This window comes from Ahaetulla prasina, chromosome 2 (genome assembly GCF_028640845.1).
Source record: "Ahaetulla prasina isolate Xishuangbanna chromosome 2, ASM2864084v1, whole genome shotgun sequence".
Taxonomy (NCBI): Eukaryota; Metazoa; Chordata; class Lepidosauria; order Squamata; family Colubridae; genus Ahaetulla; species Ahaetulla prasina.
In genome coordinates this window covers 44,774,008-44,799,886 of record NC_080540.1, presented here as the reverse complement: position 1 = coordinate 44,799,886, position 25,879 = coordinate 44,774,008, and the positions used below count along the sequence as shown (strand labels likewise).

General features: G+C 39.0%; 1 protein-coding gene across 6 annotated transcripts in view; it reads left to right on the top strand.

Annotated features, from left to right (window-relative positions):
• Nucleotides 1–25,879, top strand: part of SHQ1 (SHQ1, H/ACA ribonucleoprotein assembly factor) — a 144,963-nt gene that overhangs the window by 4,770 nt on the left and 114,314 nt on the right. For 5 of the 6 annotated variants that reach the window (XM_058173947.1, XM_058173942.1, XM_058173944.1 and 2 more), the window contains 6 exons: nt 704–876; nt 2,813–2,874; nt 3,637–3,759; nt 7,563–7,714; nt 15,799–15,911; nt 22,144–22,250. In XM_058173947.1, coding sequence (XP_058029930.1) covers nt 734–876; nt 2,813–2,874; nt 3,637–3,759; nt 7,563–7,714; nt 15,799–15,911; nt 22,144–22,250 — 700 coding nt within the window. In that variant the 5' untranslated portion in view covers nt 704–733. Of the gene's footprint in view, nt 1–703; nt 877–1,201; nt 1,222–2,812; nt 2,875–3,636; nt 3,760–7,562; nt 7,715–15,798; nt 15,912–22,143; nt 22,251–25,879 lie in introns of those variants that run through there. The other variant, XM_058173945.1, reaches the window with a different exon arrangement.

Genomic DNA, 25,879 nt, shown 5'->3' with positions numbered 1-25,879 from the left:
CTAAATATTACAAATAATAGAAACGGCAAAAATGCAGCTGGGATATGGTGTTGAGATTCCTGCAAATAAAGATGGCATTTTCCTTGTAGCGTGACAGTTTCTTTGTTTCTAAAATTAAAATAATTTAGAAAGGTATGAATTGCCTAGAGGGACCAGACATTTTGCAAATGGCAAGTTGCATTGACATTCTAAGGCATTATGCTGGAGACCAGAGCTTTTGACCAGTAGCAATGCTAAGACTGCAGAAGGAAGGAACCCTAACACTAACAACAACAACAAAAATTAATCTCTTTCAGGATTCTTTTGAGTAGAACAGTTTGCAAACACTGCTGCCTTCTGAATAAAAAAATCTGGATCCATTATAATAGCTACGTCCCAAATTTGTAGATTTCCAAAAAGTAAAAATAAACGTTGACTTCTATGCAGCTAACTTGATTTGGTTGTTTTGAATAAGGATTATTCAGGAACTTATCGTACCTCCCTTAACTGAAGAATTATGGAGTATAAAATTAAATATATTGTTTAAGTAATGTAGGGATGTTTTTAATCTCGCCCCACAAATATGTTTTCTTTTATTATAATGAATAACTTTCAGTTAACTGGAAATACTTTATTAGAAATCTTCAGTCATTTTCAGGTGTTCAGATGCTATTGATACACATGTCCCAAGAATAATTTGTTTGTTTTTGGGACTATTTTATAGGTGGTGGTATTGATTTTTCTGATATTCATCATGATAACTCCGGTATTTGAACTGAGTCAAGATCCAGATTTTCTCACAATAATTATCAAAATACCTTATGCACGAGTTTCAGAATTTGATGTCTATTTTGAAGGGAATTCATTTCGTTTTTATGTAAAACCTTACTTTCTCAGGTAAGCCACATTCATTTTCATCTATGCTAATCTAATCTCTGAATTTAAATTTGTATATTTAGTTTAATAAATTATTTTTGTGAGTATTAGTGCTATTTTTTAAAAAGGGCACAGCTGAAGATCATAGATTGTTAACTGCTATCAGACAAAGTTGCTATGAATTTTAGTTTTATGTTGCGCAATTAAATATGGTTTGTTCACATCACAGTATGTCATATACAAATTAGAAATGATTTAATCAGCATACAGAAAAGCGTTATATTTCTTTATCTCCTGCATAGGAGAGAAAATGGAATTATTTTGGATACTATGTGACATAACTTTGAATTGAAACAATTGCTATAGGTAACTATATGGAGAAATTTCTTTGCATATACACATACACACAGAGGAACATGTACACATGGAAGAGCAAAAGTTTAAGTATGATACAGTAATTAAGTTGCTGGGCTAAGAGTAAAGAGACCCTGCTACTTAGTTCTATCCTAGGCTTAGAAGTTGGTTTGGTGATTTGGGGCCAGTCATTTTCTCACAGCCCTAAACTGGGAAGTTGAAAAATATTTATCTACCAATTCACACTGGATTTATAATTATGGTACATTTGCAGTGTCAACCAGATGTTTAGTCTGGATTTGGCATTTTTATCCACCTACCAAGTCATTCCCAAGAAACTGGGATAGGCAGATGATGTTGTTTAATATGTGTTAAATGGCATTGTTGCAGGATGTAAGCCATTCCAAGCAAAGCTGCCTTTTGCAATTGACTGATGGTGGTTTGCCAGTGCTGATGGTGTAAAAGTGGTTCTCCAGATGTTTTGGAATTGTACCCAAAGCACTTAGTACTACTGTTGCTCTCTTTTCTTTCTTTTGCCACAGTTGATCTATATTGGGGTGTCAAACTAGTGGCCCATGGGCTGGATGAGTCACGCTCAGGCCACATCCATCCCAGCTCTGTGAAGGGAAAAAACATCACGATACATCATGTGATGGCAACGTGACTTGGCGAGTTTGACACCCGTGTTCTGTGTCTATGCTTAAGCAGGGGGTTGGACTAGAAGACCTCCAAGGTCCCTTCCAACTCTGCTATTCTGTTCTGTTCTGTTTTGTTCTATTCGCAAGTCTTTGTATTATGATTTTCTCCATTTCTTTCTCTTCTATTCTGCTATCTCCATTCTGCTTCTATTCTGATTTTTTTGTCTTATCAACAATTGTTAAGTCTGGGGTGTTACCTTGCAGGTGCCTGTGTATTTGAACTCTAAAATCCCAGAGCACTTTAGTTTATAATTATTATTTTAAAATACATGCACACTCAAAACTCAAACACCAGATTCAGACATTGTAACAATAAGATACTTAACATTTATGTGTATGTTGAAACACAATATTTAACACTCCATTTCTATAATTCTTGTTGTCTTAAAGAGATGATGTATATTGCAGTAGAAACTCAGTGGATTATTTGGGGAAGGGAAGTAACGTGCATTTTTATGTCGTTGGATGTTGTTTTTAATTCTGAGCATTCAAGGGGTGCCTTGAATCTCTGGGCATTTGAATTTATAAATAAAACAAGCTTTCTTCCTGAATTGAGTAGATTAAAATACGGAGAAAGCAAACAAACAAAAAAATTGAACAGCGGCTGAAGTTTGACAGAACTTGTGTTGTAGAGTTGTGTTTTATTCACAACTCTACCAAGGACATGGTGATTACTCTGACATTCCTGATAAAAGTAATACTAGTAATTGTCTATTCACAAATCATATTCTCTTTTCTGCTTGCCATCTCTATATAAAACTTACTATTTGGACTTGTTTTACCATACATTGTAGGGTCTGTGTAATTTGATTTTTCAAATTATTACATCTGAACACTGCTAGCTCATTTTTCTTATACTAATAATAGATATTAAATAAAATACTTGCTTTTTTTTCCTTTCACAGATTGACACTTCCTGGAAGAGTTGTAGAAGATGGAAGAGAGAAAGCATCCTATGATGATTCAGGTTTGATTTGCAAATATTTTCATATATAGATATGTTGCAGCAGCATATATTTACTTCCAATTTCACCAATAATTCATGTTATCTTGGCTTCTGGCAGGTCCTTGATTTAAAATGCGGTTCTGCAGAGAGATAAACAACACATTTAAAATGATTTATAGCCACTAGGCAGAGGATAAGGAAGATTCCCATGTTACAAATATCTTTTCACCAAAATAACATCATACCCTATTCAGAAAGAAACTTGAATTGCTGGTGCACCCATTTTTGCTTCTTTTTTCTGAACATGGGTAAATAATAAATGGAAGGAAAGAGGATTTCCTGATCTTTCCCTTTACAGAAGGAAGGAAAGCCAAGCTGGGCCAAGTAGGATGAAGGTTTTCTTTGTTGTACCAAATTCGAAAAAAGCTAATGTATATTATGTAAATGGAAGTCTACATTTACAGTTGGGCTTTTTCGTTATCTTACACATCCCTACAGCTATTTTACCTTATTAGAATTTGCCCTGAGGGATTCCTCAGACCTCTGGTGTAAGTTTTGAAGGAATGTGTGGTAATGTAAGAAGTAATCCAATCCCATCTCCCACCACCACCACCACCATGCAAACCTCTACAAAAAATGGAAAAAGCAGAGGGGGCAATATGAATACAGCCTTGTGTTTCTGAATGAAAGGCATGATATACATTTAAGAAATAGATAAATAAGAAAACGAAGCATTTTGGAGAAAAAAAAAGCCTTTGGTTGATTATATCCTTTTATTTCCAGGGATATTTACAATTCACCTTCCCAAAGAGACTCCTGGAGAGAAATTTGATGGCTTAGATATGTTGACAGCTCTGCTAGCACCAAAGAAATCCCGATCAGCTAAACCTTTAGTGGAAGAGATGGGTTTGTATGATTTTATATTTTAAAAAATGGTTTGCGGGCTCTTGTTTCTCTGTGTAACATACATTGGAGGTTAAGACATTTTGTAAGTTAACTTTTAGTGATTTGAATAAAATAGCAATGCTGATTCTAGATGAAAGATCTTTTAGAAGATTTTGCCTTCTAGCATATTAAGAAATGGTTTATTTTCATGTTTTACTGAACATAGTGACAAATTCTGTTATGGATTGGATGTTAAGTAAAATAAGCCAGATTCATGATTCATTGTCTGTCCTACCTCTTCCCCATTATTTCTTGGAGTCATATATCCCATTTCCACCTAGAGATATTAAGAACTGAGTTTAATCTTTCAAATCTGCTTTACTAGTGAGTTGTGATCCTTTTCTGGGGCTAACTCTACCTTTCTGTTACTGAATATCTTCCATCAGTGAACTAAATTCAGGCTATCACTTTGCTCTTTTTTAGAAACAAGAAGAGCTAAAACTAATACAATACTAAAACTTATCCTTGGATATAGCTTTCCACCAAGCTGGTAGAGAATTGTGAAAGGCTGCTATTCCACTCCACAAGTCATGGTTTGATTTCACCATCATTTTTTAAGTAAATCACATCAATTGACACATGACATTATTTTAAACCCAAGTAAACCACATTAGTGTTTGAGAAAATGTTTAAAAAAATATTTAAATGTATTGTTCACCCAATTCCATTGGGTACTAGGCAATATAGAAAACTAGGAAGAACATAAAAATACCTAAAAACACTGAATCGCAGAAGCACCCCAAGCTAAAATTCAGTTAGCCTAACAATCAGCCATAAGTATCCATAAGGAAATTTAAAAGCCAGAAAGTCAAGCTATTCTCCAAAGCACCTGAGGGCAGGAAAGAAGCAATGGATGGAAACTAATCAAGGAGACAAGCAACCTAGAACTAAGGAGAAATTTCCTGACAGTTAGAACAGTTAATCAGTGGAAGAACTTGCCTCCAGAAGTTGTGAATGCTCCAGTGCTGGAAGTTTTAAAGAAGAAATTGGACACCCATTTGTCTGAAATGGTATAGGGCCATGATGGTGAACCTATGGCACGTGTGCCGGAAGTAGCACACAAGCCATTTTTCCGGGCACACGAGCTGTGCATGCGCGCCCACCCCAGCTGGTGTTCGGGCCTACAGTGTGCATGCGTGCAATTCAGGGGACCCAGCTGGTCTTTGAAGCTCTCCTGAGTTTGCGTTTTTGCATGCGCATGAGAGTACTGGTACGCAGCGTGTGCAGACGGCATTCGCACATGTGCATTTTCCACATGAAAACCACGTGCATGCACAGATGGTGTAATTGAGTGTGCAGCACGCGGTGGGGTGCATGTGCAAAAACTGTGTGCATGTACAGATGGTGTGGTTGCGTGCACAGTGTTTGGGGAGGAGCTGCATGTTAGCATGGATGGCACGCGCAAAGCACGCAAAGCACAGACCTGATCGGCAGTCGGTGAGTAAAAGGTTCGCCACCACTGGTATAGGGTTTCCTGCCTAAGCAGGGGGTTGGACTAGAAGACCTCCAAGATCCCTTCCAACTCTGTTATTCTCTCACAGATATGTTAGGTAGCCAATCTTTTAGAAAGACTGAGGATGGGGAAATCCGGGGATTGGGAAAAACCTGCCTTCAGAACAGGCCTAAGGTAAATTTCTTCATTAAACTAGACTTTAAGACAAGGTACTTACAGTTTCACATGTATAATTTTTTTTATTATTATTCAAAAAGTTTTACAAAAAATTTTTTCCCCCTTTCCCACAGCCCCCCTTCCCTCTCCCTTCACAAACCCCCCTCCCCCCTCCCCCCTGACTTCCCGGAACAAACACAAGGTATAGTTAAAAATAAAACAAACATATGCTAAAAAAATTTCCCCAAAAACTATTATACCAATTTTCCCTCTCTAGCTCTGACTTCCTCCTTACATAACCAAAATCCTTCAAAAAAAAAAACAATTAACAGTAATAAAATATATAAATCAATAAGACAAATTAATCCTAAAGTATTTAAAACCAGCTAATGCGTAAAAATCCAATCCAATTCAGAGAATATCTCCCTTATAATTTCTATAACCATATAATTTCCCCCCCAACTCTTTCTTAGGTAGGCTCTTTCAAGAATATTCTATTTGCAATTCAGTACAACACATTATATAATTTCAATACAAGAAATTACAATATCTATTCAACTTTAGTCCTAGTCTTTTATGATAGATGTGAAACATATAATCAACCCATTTCTTCCAGATCTTTCTCACATAAAGTCTTTTAGGAACGCTAATATTTTTATCTGTTAATATTTCAAAAAAAACTTCTTTCCAGGATAATACTTTTATCTCTTGCCATTTTTTTTGATGCATTAGTCTCTGTCTTTCCTTCATTACTCCTTTTAAAAAGTCAATCACAATATTTCCTAATAGTTCCTTATGTCCAACAATCCACAAGTTACTGTCATATAGTCCATCAGTCTGGAAAGAGAACTCTTGGAAAGCATTAATCCTGTGAATTTTTCCGGTTCGGTAGGCAGCCTCTTGTAACACAGATTCAGGAATTTTATCTAAACTTTTTAGAAAAAGCCTCTTTACATCATTTTGTTTATTCATGATCATATCTTCATTTTTATCCGTTTTTGCTTGCATCTCCATTCCATATTCCAAGTACCGATTACACTGGTTAATTTCCTCTAAGCTCTCATCCAAAACATCTCCGTTTTTTATCAATTCGTATTTTTGAATAATTAAATACATTCTTTCTGTATAATCCTGTATAAAGTCACGAATCCATTCTTCTGAAAGAACCTTCATGGCAAAGTTCTTGCTGAGAATCCCCTTATGAAATACTTAAACAAACTAATATAATCCAACAGTCCACAGTCCAACACAATAAGATAAAATCTCCATTCTTAGCTACGCAGCTTGTTCCTTTCCACTCTACTTCGCTTTATTTTCACTTCCTCTCAAACGCCATTTTAAACAGTCAGTTAAAGCAAGGGGAAAAAAAGTTTCTCTTTTTAAAAGGTGGAAGTCAGGAAATCAAAAATACTTGCAATCCAATAATTGTTCACTCGTGTTTCTTCCGTCTGCATGTAGAGATCCACAAAAAGAAATCAGTTGAGCAGAGGTGGACACCTTCCTCTTTTCCTGCTTTTGCAGGAGCGCGAGATTGAAGCAGGATTATGGGATTCAACCTTTCGGGACTTTGCATAACAAAAACAAAGCCCCTAGAGGAATCTACCACTCCCCCTCCCCCCCCCGCCTGTGCTCTATTCTCTCTCTTTCAACCAGAGAGGGAGATTGAAATCGGGAACAGCTGTTCTTCGCTGTTTTCACCGGCTTTTACGATATCCAGTGCGGAGTGCCTTAAATTAGCACCCAGCGAGAAAGGTGGCGCCAACCGGAAGTCCTCACATGTATAATTTTTGTTCTGTAATTTAAAAGGTATTGAGCAGAGAACTATTAGCCAGATTTTACAATCTGGTAATTCTGAGCTTTTTAATCATGTATTTTTGAATTACTATGAAGTATTTTTGTGTTGATTAGGTGGTTTCTTTTATTTTTTAATTCTATTTACTTTGGCAGTGGGTGAAATCTTGATTCTGAGTTTATGTGTTTGTTGTTAATCTAAAAAGCAGCGTAAATCATATGAGCCTGATTCTTTCAGAATGTTTTAAGGGAATTGTTCATTAAGTAAAAATATTTTTAGGTGGAATGTCATACAGTGCATTCTAAATGATACAAAAGTTTGATATTGCTGTAATAGTAGCTTTTGATGACAATGCTTGTTCAGGTGCTCCTGATGAGGAGAATATGGAGGAGGAGGAGGAATTTGATTGGGAAATAGAACAAACTCTTCAGAAAGATAACTTGGAGGATTCCTTGTGCCCGTCTGGTTTCTATGGATTTGGAAGTCAGAAATCAGGAGTTTTTAGACGTCTCCAGGTAAGTGGGAGCATTAAATAAATACAGATATTTAGTATTCAGAAATATATTTTTCACATCACAGAACAATGATATCTGAAAAAGTGCTGAGTAATATAAATATAAAATATAGCAAAGCAATAGCACTTAGACTTATATATCGCTCCACAGTGCTTTACAGCACTCTCTGAATGGTTTAAAGAATCAGCATATTGCCCCCAAACAATCTGGGTCCTCATTTTACAGTTCTGATAAGTGGAAATGAAGAATGGAAGGTTGAGTCCACCTTGAGCTTGTCAGCCAGTGGGCAGAGTTAGCCTGCAATACTGCATTCTAACCATGGCGCCATCACAGCTCCCTATGGCCATATTCTTGAAATTAGATGGCAATTTCTGTGTAAGTTGTCTAAAAGGCTGTTTAAATCTTTTCAATTTTTTTTTTAATGGTGTTAGAAGTCCATAGGAAATAGAAATTGACTCCTGTGAAATGTGATGGAATGTGTTTACAAAGGGGAGGTGGTATAATGGACAATAGCGAAGCAGCAGAGGGAAGAGCACATTCCAAGGAGGGGGTGAGACAAGAGATAACACATTCAGAGCTGGATAGGAGACAGAGGAAGTAGTTTAGGATAGCCACTTTCTAGAATCCACAGGCGTATATATCAGCCGTGGTGAGAGAACTATAGTTTTAGTCTGGCAAGCTGTTGTTTATATCAGGGGTGTCCAAACTTGGCAACTTTAAAACTTGTGGACTTCAAGTCCCAGAATACTGGGAGTTGAAGTCCACAAGTCTTAAAGTTGCCAAGTTTGGACACCCCTGGTTTATATGGTATGAGCAAAACTGAACTTTAGCTGGATTGTTCGATGTTGATCTCGGGCTGGGCCTGACAACAAACATAATCTTTTAATCTTAAATTGAAGAGAAAAAAGATACTTAGAAAGATGGAAGTTGAACGTCACTGAAAAAATAAGCATTAATTCCATAACGGTTTAGGAAGAATACAGTGTATGTTGGTGATCTATATTATATAATTGCCTGTCAATGATAAATAAATTACTGTTTTCAGTCAGCCTACTTCAAGCATGATTGATGTCAGTAGATCTATAGTTTGGATCCAACCAGCTAATTGTAAAATCAAGAATTTTAAGAAATCTGCTAATATATGTATGATGAAAAATTATGATTACGGAAAAATTATTTGAGGCATGTGAATATGCAATACAGGTAGTCCTTGCTTAGCATCCATTTGTTCAGTAACCTGTGAAAGTTAAGGTAGCACTCAGTGAACAGTCCTTGAAGTGGAAATGATTACAGTGCCCCTGCAGTTAAGTAATCAAAATTCAGGCACTTGATGTCCCACCTGCATTTCCAACTACAGCATGTGCTTCTAGTCCCTGCCATCTGCCTATCTCCCCCCACCTTTGGACTGTCCTGTGCTTCGCCACTGCCTAGTCCGTCTCCCTCCCCTCCAGCTGACCTTCACTGCCTTCTTCCCCACTGCTAATTAGGTATACCTTCCTGCCTGGGGCTCTTTGTGAGTGCACACCGGCTGACAGGACAGAGATGGGGAAAGGAGATAGGCAGATGGTGGGAAAGTGATATCCACAATTTAGATCACAGTTGGAAAATATTCAGTAACCAGAAATGTGTGGATAGCAACAAAAAAGGATCACAGCTCAGTAGTAAAGCAGTTTTAAAAGATTCCAACACCTCTACTGTAGAAGTGGGAAATGCGGCTCCAAGAAATAATGGAGACCAGGTAGAGAAGACACTTCCCAGGGCTGGGAAGTGGCTCAACAGGCTAATGCAGCCTGTTATTAACACGCAGCTGCCTGCAATTACAATTACTGCAAGCTCGAGTCCCACCAGGCCCAAGGTTGACTCAGCCTTCCATCCTTTATAAGGTAGGTAAAATGAGGACCCAGATTGTTGGGGGGGGGCAATAAGTTGACTTTGTATATAAATATACAAATAGGATGAGACTATTTCCTTACACCATGTAAGCCGCCCTGAGTCTTCGGAGATGGGCGGGATATAAATTCAAATAAATAAATAAAAAACAAGCATGAATCTGGCTTATTTTACTTAACATCCAATCCATAATAGAATTTCTCACTTTATGCAATAAAACGGGAGAATAAACCACTTCTTAATATGGAAAAAGCAGGGGTCCCCAACCCACTGGGCCGCAGCATGCCAGAAACTGGACAACACAAACAAGCGAAGCCCCATCCCTGGGATGCAGGCAGCATGCGAAAGCACAACCCCTCTGGTCCACGGAAAACCCTCTATGGTGCGCAAAAGGTTGGGGGCCGCTGTGCTAAAAGGCATCTTCTAATAGGTTTACCAGCAAGAAGCAGCATTACTATTTTATTCAAATAATTAAAAGCTCTTCACCTCCAGTGCATGTTAATCGAGCACAAGAGTTTGCAAATTATTTTTTAAAAAATAAATCGTATAGACCCATCTCTTCTGCTAAAGGTGGGAGCGAGTGCAGCAGAGCAGGAAAAGTGTGAAGTCCTGACCTAATGGTGAGTCTGGGCTTAACGACTGTAATTGTGACTACTAGAATTGCCATCAATATACAGTCCAGGACAGGATGTTTCTCTTAATCGAATCGCTTCGCAACAGAAATTCTGGTCTTAATTGGGGACATTCAGAGATGACTATGGGTATATGTATATTGACATCTATATTTGCAAAGATTATTTTGCACTTATGGGAAACTTTATGCACTCACTATTTGTTTGAAATTTCTACAGAAAAGTCCTGTGACAATGTTCACTTGTTTTGTGAGCGTAATAAAATTCCTTTTCATAGTTTGCCATTTTGTGGTCTAAAGTAGCTTCCCTTTAATAGAAAACCGTATGAGGAAAAAGAGATGTTTCGCTCTATATCATGCGGTTTATATGAAAAAGTGTAAGTTGTAAACCTTAAACATATTGCTTGAGGATGGCAGACTTTCTACTGCTTTGTTTTTAAGAAAGATATTTCTGTATAACTGAAGAGAAAAAGCCAAAGTAGACACATTTTTGAAAAAGATAAAACATAGAAGGGAAAACTTTAGTGATGAATGAACCATTTTTCTTTAACCATTATGACATCCCCTACATCCCTACATCTTTATGTTTAGACATGTGCTTTAATACGTTCTCTTAAATAACGTGAAGATAAGGGTAAGTTTAAAGTGGCCACATTTATAGATGTATTCTTCAAAGCCTTGAAAAGGCCTTTTTTCAACACAGTAGCAAACTGAAAAAGGAAATAACAAAGAATGAGTCCCAGAGGAAATGATACAAGTAGTATATGGACAAGAAAACACAGGCTTGTGAGAGGAAATTAAATTATTTTCTTTTTATCAAAAAGCAAATGTTATATGGTGATGTGAATGTGAATCCTTATCGTAAAGCATTATAGCTTCCAAGGGGCACTTTTGCCCACTTTTCAGTTAGTTATGTGTTGATATTAGCCAAATATCAGTACGCTGAGAACTGAACAGTCACTAAAGTTAAAGAAAATTATTAACTGTTAAACAAAAGATAACTAATCAATTCCCTTATTTTATCTTCTCTTTGGGAGTTTTTCCTTTTATACTATAGAAGTGCAACAAAATAATTTCTGCTGTAGTCAATAATTTTGGCTTTGTTTATAATTACATATACCTGTCTGTCTAAAAGTGTTTATTGTGCTGCAAAATTGCAGCAATAATTGTGGCAATTTCTTTTTTAGATATTTTTTAATCATGACTATGTTTTTATAAATATGTAAAGAACTCTAGACGAGGGGAGAGTTAATAGTGTTTGATAAATGGTGCATGGCCACATCATTTTAAACCAAAATAATCTTTTCAGTATTATACCAAGCTTCTATAATAAACACAATAGGCTATTTAATAAATAAAGAGATTTGAAATCTGAACCTGATGAGTCAGCTTTTATGGCACAACAATCCTTTTAAATCCATTTAGCATGCCATTAAGAATTGACTATAATTCATAGATGATATTATGTGCCTTTAGAATTACATTATATTAATTACAGACTTTTTAGATTGTGCTAGAGGGATTATAATCAGATTTGTACACATTGCCATCATTCATAGCAGTGCTAATTTTAGGCATTTACTTGGGTCAAACGTTTTTGAGGAGATTGTAAACAAAAATAATAGGTGATTTCTAGCAGTTAGCGTAGGTTTATTTCCTATAAACTGTGATACAAGCTTTTTTTTAAAAAAGTGTCAGATTTATCTGGATGAAATGGCAGAAAACTACACATCTGCAACTATATAGTTGTGTTGTTAACAGTGTGGAAGGATGTGGTTGCCATTGCTTAGCCTGACGAAAGGGTGCCACCTTCTGGGGAGACAACTTAAAAGATTTGCAAGAGTGATTTTGGGCCACTAATTTTAAAACGTGGGAAACTGCACAGAAAACTCAGCACAGTAGCAAAATATCTTGAAGAATCTGTGAAGTATTTTTTTTTTCAGATTTGTTCTTCTTTTGACCTAACAGTTTCTAAAAATTACTTTTACCTGCACAAATTTCTTTAGTGCTAAAATATAAACAATATATCTTAAAACATTTGTATTGATCAAGATTATCAACATATTCATATATGTTCTAAAATGGTATCTATTTCAGTGGCCTTTTTGTGTCTGTTGATGTGGTTGATGGTCTAATTATCCTATTTAAAAGGGGGGGGGGAAGAACCATCCAGAATCATTTGGATGGTATATATAAATTTAATTTAAAAAATATAAAATTGGAGATAAAATCAGAAGGAGGGATGAAATCTGGAGCAGGGAGCAACAGCAAGACCAAGACTTAAGGAAACAAGTGCTCCCCCCCCCCCCAAAGGACCATCATATGAGAATGGCTAGTCCAAAGATTCACAGCCTGTTTGGCTCATTTGGAATTTCAAATGGACTGTCACCAAATGGCTACCGGGGTGGGCTTGCCCTTTTCCAGCAAAGATTATTCCTTGTGTGCCAATCATAAGAGAAAATGATGAGGTTTCTCCCTACAGTTCTATAGCTTTCTAGGGTGTTTCTTAATAGCACTTATTCTCTGCCCCTCCATGTCCCTCACCTAGGCAGATGAGAAGAATTCCAAGCAAAACATTAGATGACAGACACCTGTCATTGTTGTTTTCTAAAAATGCCTATGGCCATCTGAGATCTAGAATCATTTGAATTAAAGATGGTATCAGACATTGTTGCTTTCCTTTGCATCAATGTGCCCCTTTCTGTGATTAAAAAATATTCAAATGTTAAAATCAAGTAACACAGCAAGACCTATCTATTTACAGCTTAGCATTTGTAATTGTGGCTTATTTAATTCAATTCAAATCTTTATTGTCAGTGCACAACACATGTACAATGAGATTGGTTGAGCACCCTCAGTGCACTCCCCGCCCCCAACACAACTCACAGTGAAGACAGAAAATCCCTAACCCAATAAATCATATTAACAAAACACCCAGTCGTATTGCACCAGTGTGAACATGTTATACATTGCGTCGGCCCTGCCATCCATCATACTACATAATTATGATGTTATTTCTCATTCAGGAGTCTCACACCCCACAGATAAAAACTGTTCTTCAGCCTGTATGTGCGGCTGGCTATACTTCTATATCTCCTTCCCGATGGTAGGAGGGTGTTCTGTCCTCCCACGCCTCTGTCCGAGCGATGGCTTAATTAGCCGGCATTATCAGCTCTGGCAGCAAAAGAGTGAGTGTCTGCCAAGTGGCTCTGTTATCTCCGATGAGTCAAACAGTACTTCAGCTCTTAGTTCAGCAGTTAATTTGCCTGCTACGAAGAGACACAGCAGCTCTTGCTGTCTTAATATATCCTGTGGGGTGTGGCTCTATGACTCAGCAGGTAGGCCTGCCCCACCCCTGCTTCTGTTGTTCCCGCCTCTCCTGCCTACGAAATCTAGGGTCCAGCCAGGCCTGATTGCCATCAGCTGGGTCTGGAGGTGTGTCCTGGGGGGGAAAGAGTCAGGGGACGGAGGCCTCATTATCTCTTCCACCTGGCCTGCCTCTGGCTCCTGGAGCTGAGCCAGGGAAGCTGGTGCTCCCGAGGTACGTCCTGACGGCCCTTCCCCCTCACTTTCCAAGTCACTTTCTGGCAGGAGGGCCGTCTCGGGGGACGCAGACACAACAGAGGGTAAAGAAGTGATGACCAGGGTGAGAGTTATCCCTGAGAATTTTCCTCACTCTTCTAAGGCAGTGAACCTTAGCAATCTCATGTAGTGGTATCAGAGGACAGCCCATGATGTTTTGTGCTGTGCTCACTACCCTCTGTAATGTTTTTCTATCCATGGCTGTCAGACCTGCATGCCATACTGTGATGCAATAAGTGAGGATGCTTTCTATTGTGGACCGGTAAAAGAAGGGCATCAGTTGTTGTTCCACCCTGTTTTTATGCAAGACCCCAAGGAAATGGAGTCTCTGTTGGGCCTTCCTGGCCACCTGGATCGTGTTGATTTTCCAGATGAGGTCTTTGCTAAGATGGATTCCCAGGAATTTAAAGGAGGAAACTCTCTACACAGCACCCCTCAATGTAAAGTGGAGCAGGTTCCTCTCTCTTTCTCCGGAAGTCGAACACCATCTCCTTAGTCTTGCAGAGGTTCAGGTGGCAGGTTGTTTTTTAAGCATCATGTGGATAGTTTTTGAAGCTTCCCCCCCTGTATGCCGTCTCCACCTGTAATAAGACCCAGTATAGTGGTGTCATCTGTAAATTTAATGATCACAATAGATGGGTCTGACGGTACATAATCGTGTGTATAGTGAACACAGGTAGGGACTGAGCACGCAGCCCTGTGGGGAGCCAGTGCTAAGTTTCAGGAGGCTGGATATGACAGACCCAACCCTCACTGTTTGTGGCCGGTTCCTCAGAAAGTCTTTGATCCAGTCACAGATGGAAGAGGGAAAATCCAAGTCAGTCAGCTTTTTGATAAGGATGCTCGATAGAATGATGTTGAAGGCCGAGCTGTAGTCTATGAAAAGCATCCTGACATAGTTCCTGGGTTTCTCCAGATGGCTCGCTACAGAATGTAAAGCAGTAGCTATGGCGTCGTCTGTCGACCTACTCCCCCTGTAGGCAAACTGATATTTGTCGAAGTGTGATGGGAGGCATGTCCTAAGTGTTGGAGAACCAATCTCTCGAACCATTTCATCACTACATATGTTAATGTGATAAGTCTGTAGTCATTTAGACAGTTAATTCTTCAGGATTGGGATAATAGTGGCTGCTTTCAAGCATGATGGAACACAGGCTGTTTGCAGGGAGATATTAAAGATCCTTTAAGGACCCCTGCTACTTGGTCGGCACAATTCTTTACCACTATCCCCAGCACCCCATCTGGGCCTGTAGCTTTGCAAGGATTCACAGCCTTCAATACAGCTCTCACTTGGTGTTCGTAGAGAGTGAGTGGCTGGGAATCCGAAGGCCAGCGGGCAGCGGCTACGGGATCTGATCTTTTCACCTCATAGCGGGCAAAGAAGGTGTTCAGCTCCTACCAACGAGGCGTCAGCGTTGACCGTGTTCATTGTGTTGCATTTATTAGTTAGGTGCTGCAGTCCCTGCCACAAAATAAATCCTTGTTTAGTATGAGTCTTTTCACAATTTAGCATCTAGGTTTTAAACTAAACAAAATACTCTGGTTTATTCTCTCTTTTATCAGTCACATGAGAAAGGAGTGCCCTGTTTGTGATCTAATCTCAAATAATAGTTATATGTATATGTATCCACTAAAAACAATTAATATAGCCTAATTCATGGTTAGTGAGGCATGGAAAATAATGTATCCACTTGGAATAGGAGGCTAATATATTGATCATACAGTGATTAAGTGTGATGTCCCAGGACTATTCTGATGTTTCTTATTGCACTGAAGAGTACATCTGATTGATAGGTGTGTTGTATTCTTGCTATCTTTCAGCTCTTTGTGTTTTAGAAATTTGACTGCTTTTCATGAAGAATTCTTTATGATACCTCCAAGGCATCTTTATCATCATGATGCATATCTTTCTAAACTCTATACAATGTTGCCTCTTTTTTTTAGCCAATGATTCTTAATTGGTTTGTTTTTTTCCTTACAGGATGAACTTAATGAAGTTGTTGATGTTAAAAACCCAGACATAATATCTGCATCTGAACGCAGAGAAAAACGACTTGCAGCAGAAGCTGCTAAATTTGATCCTGATCATTATCTGTATGTTTATCCCTGCTTACGTGCTTTGGCAAGAAATTGTTTAGTATCACTGTACTGTGCAATTGGATTTAAATCCTCCCCAACCTTTCCCATTGAATTAGATTTATCAATAAATGCAACAGAAGAGTAAAGACTCTATGAATGGAATGGAATGGACTGGAATGGAATAGTTGGAAGGGACCTTGGTGGTCTCCTAGTCCAAACCCTGCTTAGGCAGGAAACCCTAAACCACTTCAGACAAATGGCTATCCAATCTCTTCTTAAGAACTTCCAGTGTTGAAGCATTTACAACTTCTGCAGGCAAGTTGTTCCACTGATTAATTGTTCTGTCAGGAAAATTCTCCTTAGTTCTAAGCTGCTTCTTTCCTTGATTAGTTTCCACCCATTGCTTCTTGTCCTACCCTCAGGCGTGCATAGAGTTCATTTGCCGATTTTGTGTCAGTCACCCTTTCTCAGCATCAAGGTCATTGTTTTGGAGATAAAGTTAGGAAGATAATCTCCCAATCATTGTAAGTGACTATGATGTCCCAGAAAAAAGAAAGGATATAATGGAATGTACATCCACATGGAGGGAAGTATGCAGTGGAGTACCCCAAGGCTCTGTTTTAGGCCCAGTACTCTTCAACATCTTCATCAATGACTTGGATGAGGGGATAGATGGGGAACTCATCAAATTTGCAGATGACACCAAGCTGGCAGGAATAGCCAACACTCCAGAAGATAGGTTCAAGATACAGAAAGATCTTGACAGACTAGAACAGTGGGCGCTATCTAACAAAATGAAATTCAACAGTGAAAAAGTAAGGTTCTACATTTAGGCCAAAAAAAACAAATGCACAGGTACCAGATATGTGGTACCTTGCTCAATAGTAGTAACTGTGAGAGGGATCTTGGAGTCCTAGTGGACAACCATTTAGATATGAGCCAGCAGTGTGCAGCAGCTGCTAAAAAAGCCAACACAGTTCTGGGCTGCATAAACAGAGGGATAGAATCAAGATCACGTGAAGTGTTAATACCACTTTATAATGTCTTGGTAAGGCCACACTTGGAATATTGCATTCAGTTTTGTTCGCCACGATGTAAAAAAAGATGTTGAGACTCTAGAAAGAGTGCAGAGAAGAGCAACAAAGATGATTAGGGGACTGGAGGCTAAAACATATGAAGAACAGTTGCAGGAACTCGGTATGCCTAGTTTAATGAAAAGAAGGACTAGGGGAGATATGATAGCAGTGTTCCAATATCTCAGGGGTTGCCACAAAGAAGAGGGAATCAAACTATTCTCCAAAGCACCTGAGGGTAGAACAAGAAGCAATGGGTGGAAACTAATCAAGGAGAGATGCAACTTAGAACTAAGGAGAAATTTCCTGACAGTTAGAACAATTAATCAGTGGAACAACTTGCCTGCAGAAGTTGTAAATGTTCCAACACTGGAAATTTTTAAGAAAATGTTGGATAACCATCTGTCTGAGATGGTGTAGGGTTTCCTGCCTGGGCAGGGGGTTGGACTAGAAGGCCTCCAAGGTCCCTTCCAACTCTTCTTCTTGTTGTTGTTGTTGTTGTTGTTGTTGTTGTTGTTATTATTATTATTATTATTATTATTATTATTATTATTATATTCCTTACCTGCAAACATCAAACTGTAGATTGTTACATTATGCCCTCATCTTATATAATGCCACCAGATGCACTGGTATCCTTCCAAAGAATCTCAATTTGCCATTAAATAAATTGAAACTAATACAAGTAAATAGCATATATCATTCTTTATTCTATAATCCACAGAGCAGGCAATTTACGTATTCTTGTAAATAATAAAACAAATGCAAATGACATGGACATAATTAATCAATACAGGTAGTCCTCGACATACAACAGTTTGTTTAGTGACCATTTGAAGTTACTACAACACTGAAAAAAGTGACTTAAGACTGTTTTTCATACTTAAACAACCGTGGCAGCATCCCCATAGTCACGTGATCAAAATTCAGACCCATGGCAATTGACTTATATTTATGATGGGTTGCAGTGTCCTAGGGGGCCATGTGACCAGCTTTTGCAACTCCCTGACAAGCAAAGTCAATGGGGAAACCAGATTTATTTAACAACTGCATTAAGTGTGTAACTTAACTGCAACGATTTACTTAGCAACTCTGGCAGGAATGATTGTGAAATGGGACAAAATTCACTTAACTGCCTTGCTTAGCAACAGAAATGTTGGGCTCAGTTGTGGTCGTAACTCAAGGATTACCTGTACGCCTAACTTAATATTTTGTAGTGCACCTTTTCAAACAAATAATGGCAATCAAATGCTTTCTATACGCTGGATAAAACTTCTATACTTTTCAGGTGGAGCAGTTTGTCCCGCTCTTCTTGAGCAAGCTGTTCCAGCTGTTTCTTCCAGCTCAGCTGGGCTCTGCTCTTTCCATACATGTTTCTATTGGATTCAGATCAGGATTCATACACAGCAAGCCATTTCAGAACAATCAGTGTTTGCTTTTCAACTATTCTTGGGTTTCCTTAGATGTAAGTTTCAGGTGACTGTCCTGCTGGGGGACCCATGACTTGCTACTCAGTCAGAGCTTCCTAACAGTGGGGATTATGTTTCACTTTAGAACACCTTGAACAATCTTCTGATTTCGTTTTGCCCTCCATAGATTGAAGGTACACAGTGCCAGAGGCATAAAAGCAACCCCATAACATTATGAAGCTCTTTCCATTTTTGACAGCAAGGGTGGCATTCTTTTCTTTGAAAGCATCAATTGTGGCGGGGGGGGGGCCGGTGTCTCTTCCTACCTTTCAAAACCTTTTCCTAGGTTTTCTACCATGGAGGCTACTTTCAGTAAAATTCTTGACAGATTGTGTAACTTGATATTGTTGTAACTTGATCTTGGAGGTCAGCCACAATCTGTTTTGAAGTTTTCTTTGATTCTTTCTCCACCATTCGAACGATCCTTCTCTTCAGGCTGGAATTAATTTACTTCTTGCAGCCTTATCCAAGGAAGTTGGCTACAGTCCTTTGGACCTTACATTTCTTGGTAATATTAGCAACCTTGGTCACTCTTTGGAGATACCGTATTTTTCAGAGTGTAAGACACAGCTTAGTTTTTGGGAAGGAAAATAAGAAAAAAGCTGTTTGGCAGGTGGATTGGCCTCCCGGAATACCCCCAATCAGCTGTTCCCAGAGGTGAATTTTAGCAACAGGTTCCTTGGTTGTGAGCTCTGTGCCTTGCTTTTTTTTTTTTTTGCTTTTTTTTTCTGCCTCTGAAAGCCTCCGAAACAGAGCTTCAGAAAAAAAGCCTCTGAAGCTCCGTTTGGAAGCTTCTTTTCTGAAGCTCTATTTGGGGCTTTTTTTCTAAGCTCCATTTGGGGCTTTTTTTCTGAAGCTTCGTTTCCGATGCTTTTTTCAGCCTCTGAAACTTCCATTTGAGAAGCTAGGTGGGGCTACATTTGGAATATAAGACACATCCAGATTTTCACCCTCTTTTTTGGGGGGAAAAAGGTGTGTCTTATACTCTGAAAAATACGGTAGGTATCTTCAAAATAGACCAAAGTAGGTATCCAATGTCATAGAGGTCAATACTACTTTTATTGGAAAGGTATAATAAAAGAATCTTGCAAGTCTAAATGCGCTTTCCCCTTCTATCCCTTTATTTTTGGGAGAACCAGGGAAGGTCTTGTCCAAGGCATTTATCCAACCTATATTCCAGGCCTGGGCTTAGTCCTCTTTTATCGGACTGTTCTCTTGGTGGGAGCTCTTCCTCCTGTCCCTTAAGGCCATGTCCTGTGCCCTCTACATTGGTTTTGTATCCTTTGCCTTTACCATGCTTGGCTACTACTGTCTTCCTTTCCTCCTCAGATAACTCTCTGCTTTTCTTTTCTCCACATCCACTATGCTGCAGACAATAATGTGTTTGTTTTTCTTCATTCAAATATGCTGACTGGTTATGTGATTGAAGAGACCAGTGATGCTAATTAAAGATCCTGCTTGAGAGATCACTAAAATCCTATTGTGTTTTTTGACGTCTAGTAGTCTGTAGTAACTAATAGTCATGCTCATGATATTTTCATTTGTTTTACTATTTACATGAGTATGTTGATTCGTACATCAAAAGGGAAGTGCCTGCTCTATGGGCTATGGAATAAAGACTGGTGAATACCGTTTATTTGTATCCATTTCGACATTTCTGCAAAATTCAATGTCTAGGGAGATAGCTTCTCTGTCATTGCCCCCATTCTGTGGAATATTCTTCCCCTGGAGGTGAGGCAGCCCCCCTATCTCTTTCCTTACCTTGCCAAAGGAGTTAAAGGATGGCTGCGCTGCCTCGCATGAGGAGCCCAGAGGGGCACAGCTATGGAGCTGGATAGTCCCCTGCAAACCTTCCCTTTGAACTAATCTTCATAGTGCTTAATCCCTGTTGCTCCTAAAAATTTTTTAACTTTTACATATACTGTTTTATGAATGAAGGCAAACATATATGTCCCAGGATAATGATGCAGGATCCAATCTGGGATAAAAGTATACTGTTTTATATTTTAACATTTTATTGTATACCGTACAGAGTCCCTCTTTAAGGAAGATGGGAGTTCGGAATTGTGAAAAATTAAAAAAAATGGGATTCTTTGGGAGAAAATGGAGGGGTACCGATCTTTTGGCCATGTTTGTATCTTGAAGTTCCAAATTAAACGGAGGTGGAGGACAATCCTGGTCCAATAAAAAACAGTTAAACAAAATCCCTCTAGTTCTGTTCTGCAACTCTGAAGACAAATTTAATCCACTTTAAGAATTATTCAAAAAAATATGAAAAAAATCCCTAATAAATTTAATTAAAAAGGTTTTGCTATTCCTAATGAAATAATTATGGTAGGATCTACCTTTACACAATCAAAAGCTACAGGTCTAATTATCATTTTTACCTTATCCCCTTCTCTATAATGAAGTAACCCTGCCTGATTAGCATGAATTGATTTAGTTAGATGTTTGGCTGTTACAGTCCTGAGACTTATAATAAGTTCCTTGAAACTGCCCAAGTTCCAAATACTGACGAAAAACCTCAGGTGGGCCAGTAAAATGTTTTGTAGAGTAAGAAAGAAAGATGACAATAGACTAGCACTTTGCTTGGAAGCTTTCTAGACCATTTAAAATTTTTTTTAAAAAACCCTCCATTGCAGATGTAGCACTTCATAACCCTGGAAAAAGCATAGATTTGCATTAACTTTTCAAGAGACTAAAATAATGTATTGTTTATTGCTTTATGTAATAGATCACATAAATTTCAGTAAAAAAAAATACAACAGGAGGTTTCAGAGATCTTGGTATGCGAGATTGAGGCTTACATGAACATGTGTGTAGACACCAACATGTGTATCTACGTTTCCCAATATAACTTATCTGCTGCTGTTCTTTAATAGGTTGTTCAAAACAAAACTAATTCTAATTTTTGTAGATCATGAACTAATATTGGAAGACTAATATCCATACATATATTAAAGTATACCAAGTCAGCTATACTATTAAGTGCACCAAAATGATTTTTTGTATTTTAAAGCATTTCAAATCTTTCTCATACTTACTGTATTTTTTGGAGTATAAGACACACCTTTTTCCCCCCTAAAAGGGATGAAAATTTGGGTGCGTCTTATACACCAAATGTAGCCCCGCCCACCCACTGGCCCCCACCCTTTTACCTCTGCCGCCCAGCAATTTACCTCCCTGCAGTAAGCAGCAAGAAGAAACAGCCCATTTCAGCTTCAGCACAGCCTAATTAGCACAAGTTGATTTTCTGTTGGATCGGCCTCCCAACTCTCAGCTGTTTCAGGCTGCAGGGACTGCCATTGCCTATTGCTGCGCAGGCCTCTGCTGCTGGCTGCAAGGAGGTAAATTGCTGGGAGCAGATTTTTTTTTCTTGTGCTCATCAAGCAATGCTGAAAACGAAAATGAAAGTAAAGCAGGCTGTTTGCTGTTTGCTGCAAGGAGGCAAAATTGCTGGGAGGCAGAGGCAAATTTCTTTTTCTTGTTTTCCTCACCAAAAAGGTAGGTGCGTCTTAAAGTCCGAAGCATCTTATACTCCAAAAAATTCGGTAGATTAATATCTTGAAATCTCAGGTTATATTGAAGTTGAACTCTTGAAGTCTAAAGCTGATGTAGGTGGCTGAGATGTCTCTAAGATAGGATTACTGTGACTACATATGTACATTCCTCAAATCAAATTCATAAGCTTTTCTATCTTTCCAGAGCTGATTTTTTTGAAGATGAAGCTGTTCACCATCTGTTGAACTATAAGCCCTGGTGGGTTAACGCCTACGAGTTGATGATGAATGCTCAAGAAAGCACTTCATGGAGTAAGTATTTATTATTTTTATTTATTATTTAAATTTTTATACCGCCCTTCTCCCGAGGGACTCAGGGCGGTTTACAGCCAGATAAAATGACAGTACTATTACAAAATAAATACTATTAAAATACCACTAAAAAACTTATTCAAATTGGCCGCAATTAAAATTTAGCAAATAATAAAACCCATTAAAAACCCATTCAAAACCCATTTAAAACCCCTTAAAAACCCACGAATTTTAAAACTAATCCAGTCCTGCAGATGAACAAATAAGTTTTAAGCCCGCGACGGAAGGTGCGGAGGTCCGGAAGTTGACGAAGTCCTGGGGGGAGTTCGTTCCAGAGGGCGGGAGCCCCCACAGAGAAGGCCCTTCCCCTGGGTGTCGCCAGACGACACTGTTTCGCTGACGGCACCCTGAGGAGTCCCTCTCTGTGAGAGCGCACGGACGGTGAGAGGTATCCGGTAGCAGTAGGCGGTCCCGTAAGTAACCCGGCCCTATGCCATGGAGCGCTTTGAAGGTGTTCACCAGAACCTTGAAGCGCACCGGAAGGCCACAGGCAGCCAGTGCAGTCTGCGCAGGATAGGTGTCACAGGAGCCACAAGGCTCCTCTATCACCCGCGCAGCTGCATTCTGACTAACTGAAGCCTCGGATGCTCTTCAAGGAGCCCCATGTAGAGAGCATTGCAGTAATCCAGGCGAGACGTCACGAGGCGTGAGTGACCGTGCACAGGGCATCCCGGTTCAGAAAGGCGAACTGGCGCACCAGGCGAACCTGGTAAAAGCTCTCCTGGAGACGGCCGTCAAGTGATCTTCAAAAGACAGCCGTTCATCCAGGAGGACGCCCAAGTTGCGCACCCGTTCCATCGGGGCCAATGACTGCCGACAGTCAGCTGAGGACTCAGCTGACTGTACCAGATGCCGCATCCACAGCCACTCTGTCTTGGAGGATTGAGCCTGAGCCTGTTTCTCCCCATCCAGACCCGTGACGGCTTCCAAGCACCGGGACAACACTTGATAGCTTCGTTGGGGTGGCCCGGTGTGCATACAGCTGGGTGTCATCAGCGTACAGCTGGTACCTCACACGAAGCCACTGATGATCTCACCCAGCGGCTTCATATAGATGTTGAACAGAAGGCGAGAGGATCCCTGCGGCACCCCACAAGTGAGGTGTCTCGGAGCCGACCTCTGCCCCCCTGTCAACACCGTCTGCGGCCGATCGGAGAGATAGGAGGAGAACCACCGATAAACGGTGCCTCCCACTCCCAATCCCTCCAACCGGCGCAGCAGGATACCATGGTCGATGGTATCAAAAGCCGCTGAGAGGTCTAATAGGACCAGGGCAGAGTACAATCAATCCTCGCTTGGTAGGATTGTACTTCTACAGCTTATATAAATTATATATATATAGATTGTACTTCTACAGCTTATATAAATTATATATATAAATATATAAATCCCTCTTGTCTGGGGGGCGTGGCCATGACCGTGGTGGGGTAAGGACCTTTCCTTCACTTCACAGGGCTTAATAATGAAGATTTATGAGGATTAATGCTGTTTGGAATGCACCGTTATGGATGAAAGTTAATAAATCATGAAGTGGAAGTGTTAATAGCCCAGCAGACTGAATTTAAAACTGGTAGGTCATTTGAAACTGCTTGAATTAAGGAGTTTTTACTGCGTGGAATGACCGAACTGGCAGACACGATGAGTTTGGAATAAACTGCTGTCTTTTGCTTTCCTTATTATAATTATCGTGTTCTGTGTTAAATGCTGAGGCTAAGGAATATCAAAGACTGAATTTGCTAATGAGAAGAATTTTAATTGAAGAGATCGATCTTTTGTGCTGGACTGACTAGCTGAAGAAGATTTTATTAGGTGGATAATTTTTTTATTATTTTTCTTTTGAGAGGAAATTAATAGCTTGTTTATATTATAGAAAACAAAAAAAGGACTTTGTTTTGAAGTTCAAGCTGGTTTTTTTTTTTCTTCTCTGCCGACGTGGAGAAAAAATGGCGCTGATTAAGCTGTGAGGTAATTGTGTTTCTTTGTGGAGTGAATATGACTCATAAGTTACTGATAAGCTACTAACGAGTGCAAATAAGCCGTTTCGCTTCAATTAAAAGATTGTCGTCCCTTGATCTTCATCAAGACCCTCTGTAAAATTGGTTTGACTGCTGTCCTTTGATCTTCACTAAGACTCTTTGAAAAATTGGAATCCCAGTTTGAGAAATTTTTTTGTTTTTTTGTTTTTTTCAAAATGACTCAACAACTTTCAGAAACGCAGCAAATTGCTGCAGCTTTAAATAAAATTGGGGAAAAAATAGGACTATCAGAGCGTATAGATAATTTGACATTTAAACTGACATCTGAAGTGCAAAATTTAAAGCAAGAGATGAATGATAACTTTGCTAAACAAAAAGAGGAAATGATAATGATTAAAGATGAAATGGAGCAGCTGCATGTGCATGAGGCAAAAGTAGATCGGCAAATTGGCAAAATATTTTATAAAAATGAGCAGCAAGATAAGAGAATTTGTCTTTTGGAAGAAGAGATGAGGAAATATAATTTTGTTATTAGAGGAATCTCGGAAGAAAGGGAGGATAAATTGAAACAGCGGGTTTTGAAATGGATTAATGATTTGGATACGCAACTTACGTTCACATTAGCAGACCTGGCAAGTGTATATAGTATTGGATATAGAAGGCAAAATGGTTCTAACAGGAATGTGCTTGTCAGGTTCGCAAATCTTGGTGATAAGTTGGAAGTTATGGCCAAGTTAAGAGAGTTGGGAGATGCTTTGAAGTTTGAAGGGAAGACTATTCAAGTCTTCCCGGATATATCAAGAGAAGAAAGGGCATGGAGATTTTTTTTAAAACCAATTACAAAAGTTTTGAGAGATAATGGAATTAAATACAATTGGAGGCCACCACAACAATTGAAATTTTTTATAAAGGAAGGATGCGTACAATCACCCCAGATATAGATGCATTATTATATTTACGGAGCTTGGACTGATTGAGATGGAGGATTTAATGGAGATAAAAGATCAAATGCTTCAGATGGGTGGAACATACGTGGAAACATCAATCTCAGAAGAAGAAAAAGGGGCTATTGGAGGCAAGACTCTAAAGGGTTAAAGAGGAAAGAAATATCACCTGTGTTGGTTGAACAGAAGAAGAGTCGTGAGGATACAGTAGGAGAAGAAGCAGATAAGAATCTTGGAAAATACGAAGCTGAATGCGGGTCATCGCTATCTTTTTTTTGAGTGATGAATTTAAATAGACAGCCGAAAGAAGTGCCCGGCATTGGCACGTCCCTCTCCCCATTCTCTTTATAGAGGCGAAACCGATGAGGATGTGGGGAAGAAGATTGTTTGTACTTTATTGTTTGTTTTGTTTTGTTTTTTTCTGTTTTCTTATTGTTGTTTATATGTAGTTTAATGTCGGGTGGTGGGCACAGAAAGGAAGATGCGGGGATAGGATTAAAAAATTTATATTTTAAATGGGAGTTATAAAAATAATGTCATGGAATGTGAAGGGTACAGGGAATCAGATTAAAGAAGAAGATTGGAGCTTAAGATTAAAAGGATTTACCAGACATTTTATTTTTACAAGAAACCCATCAGAAATCTGAAG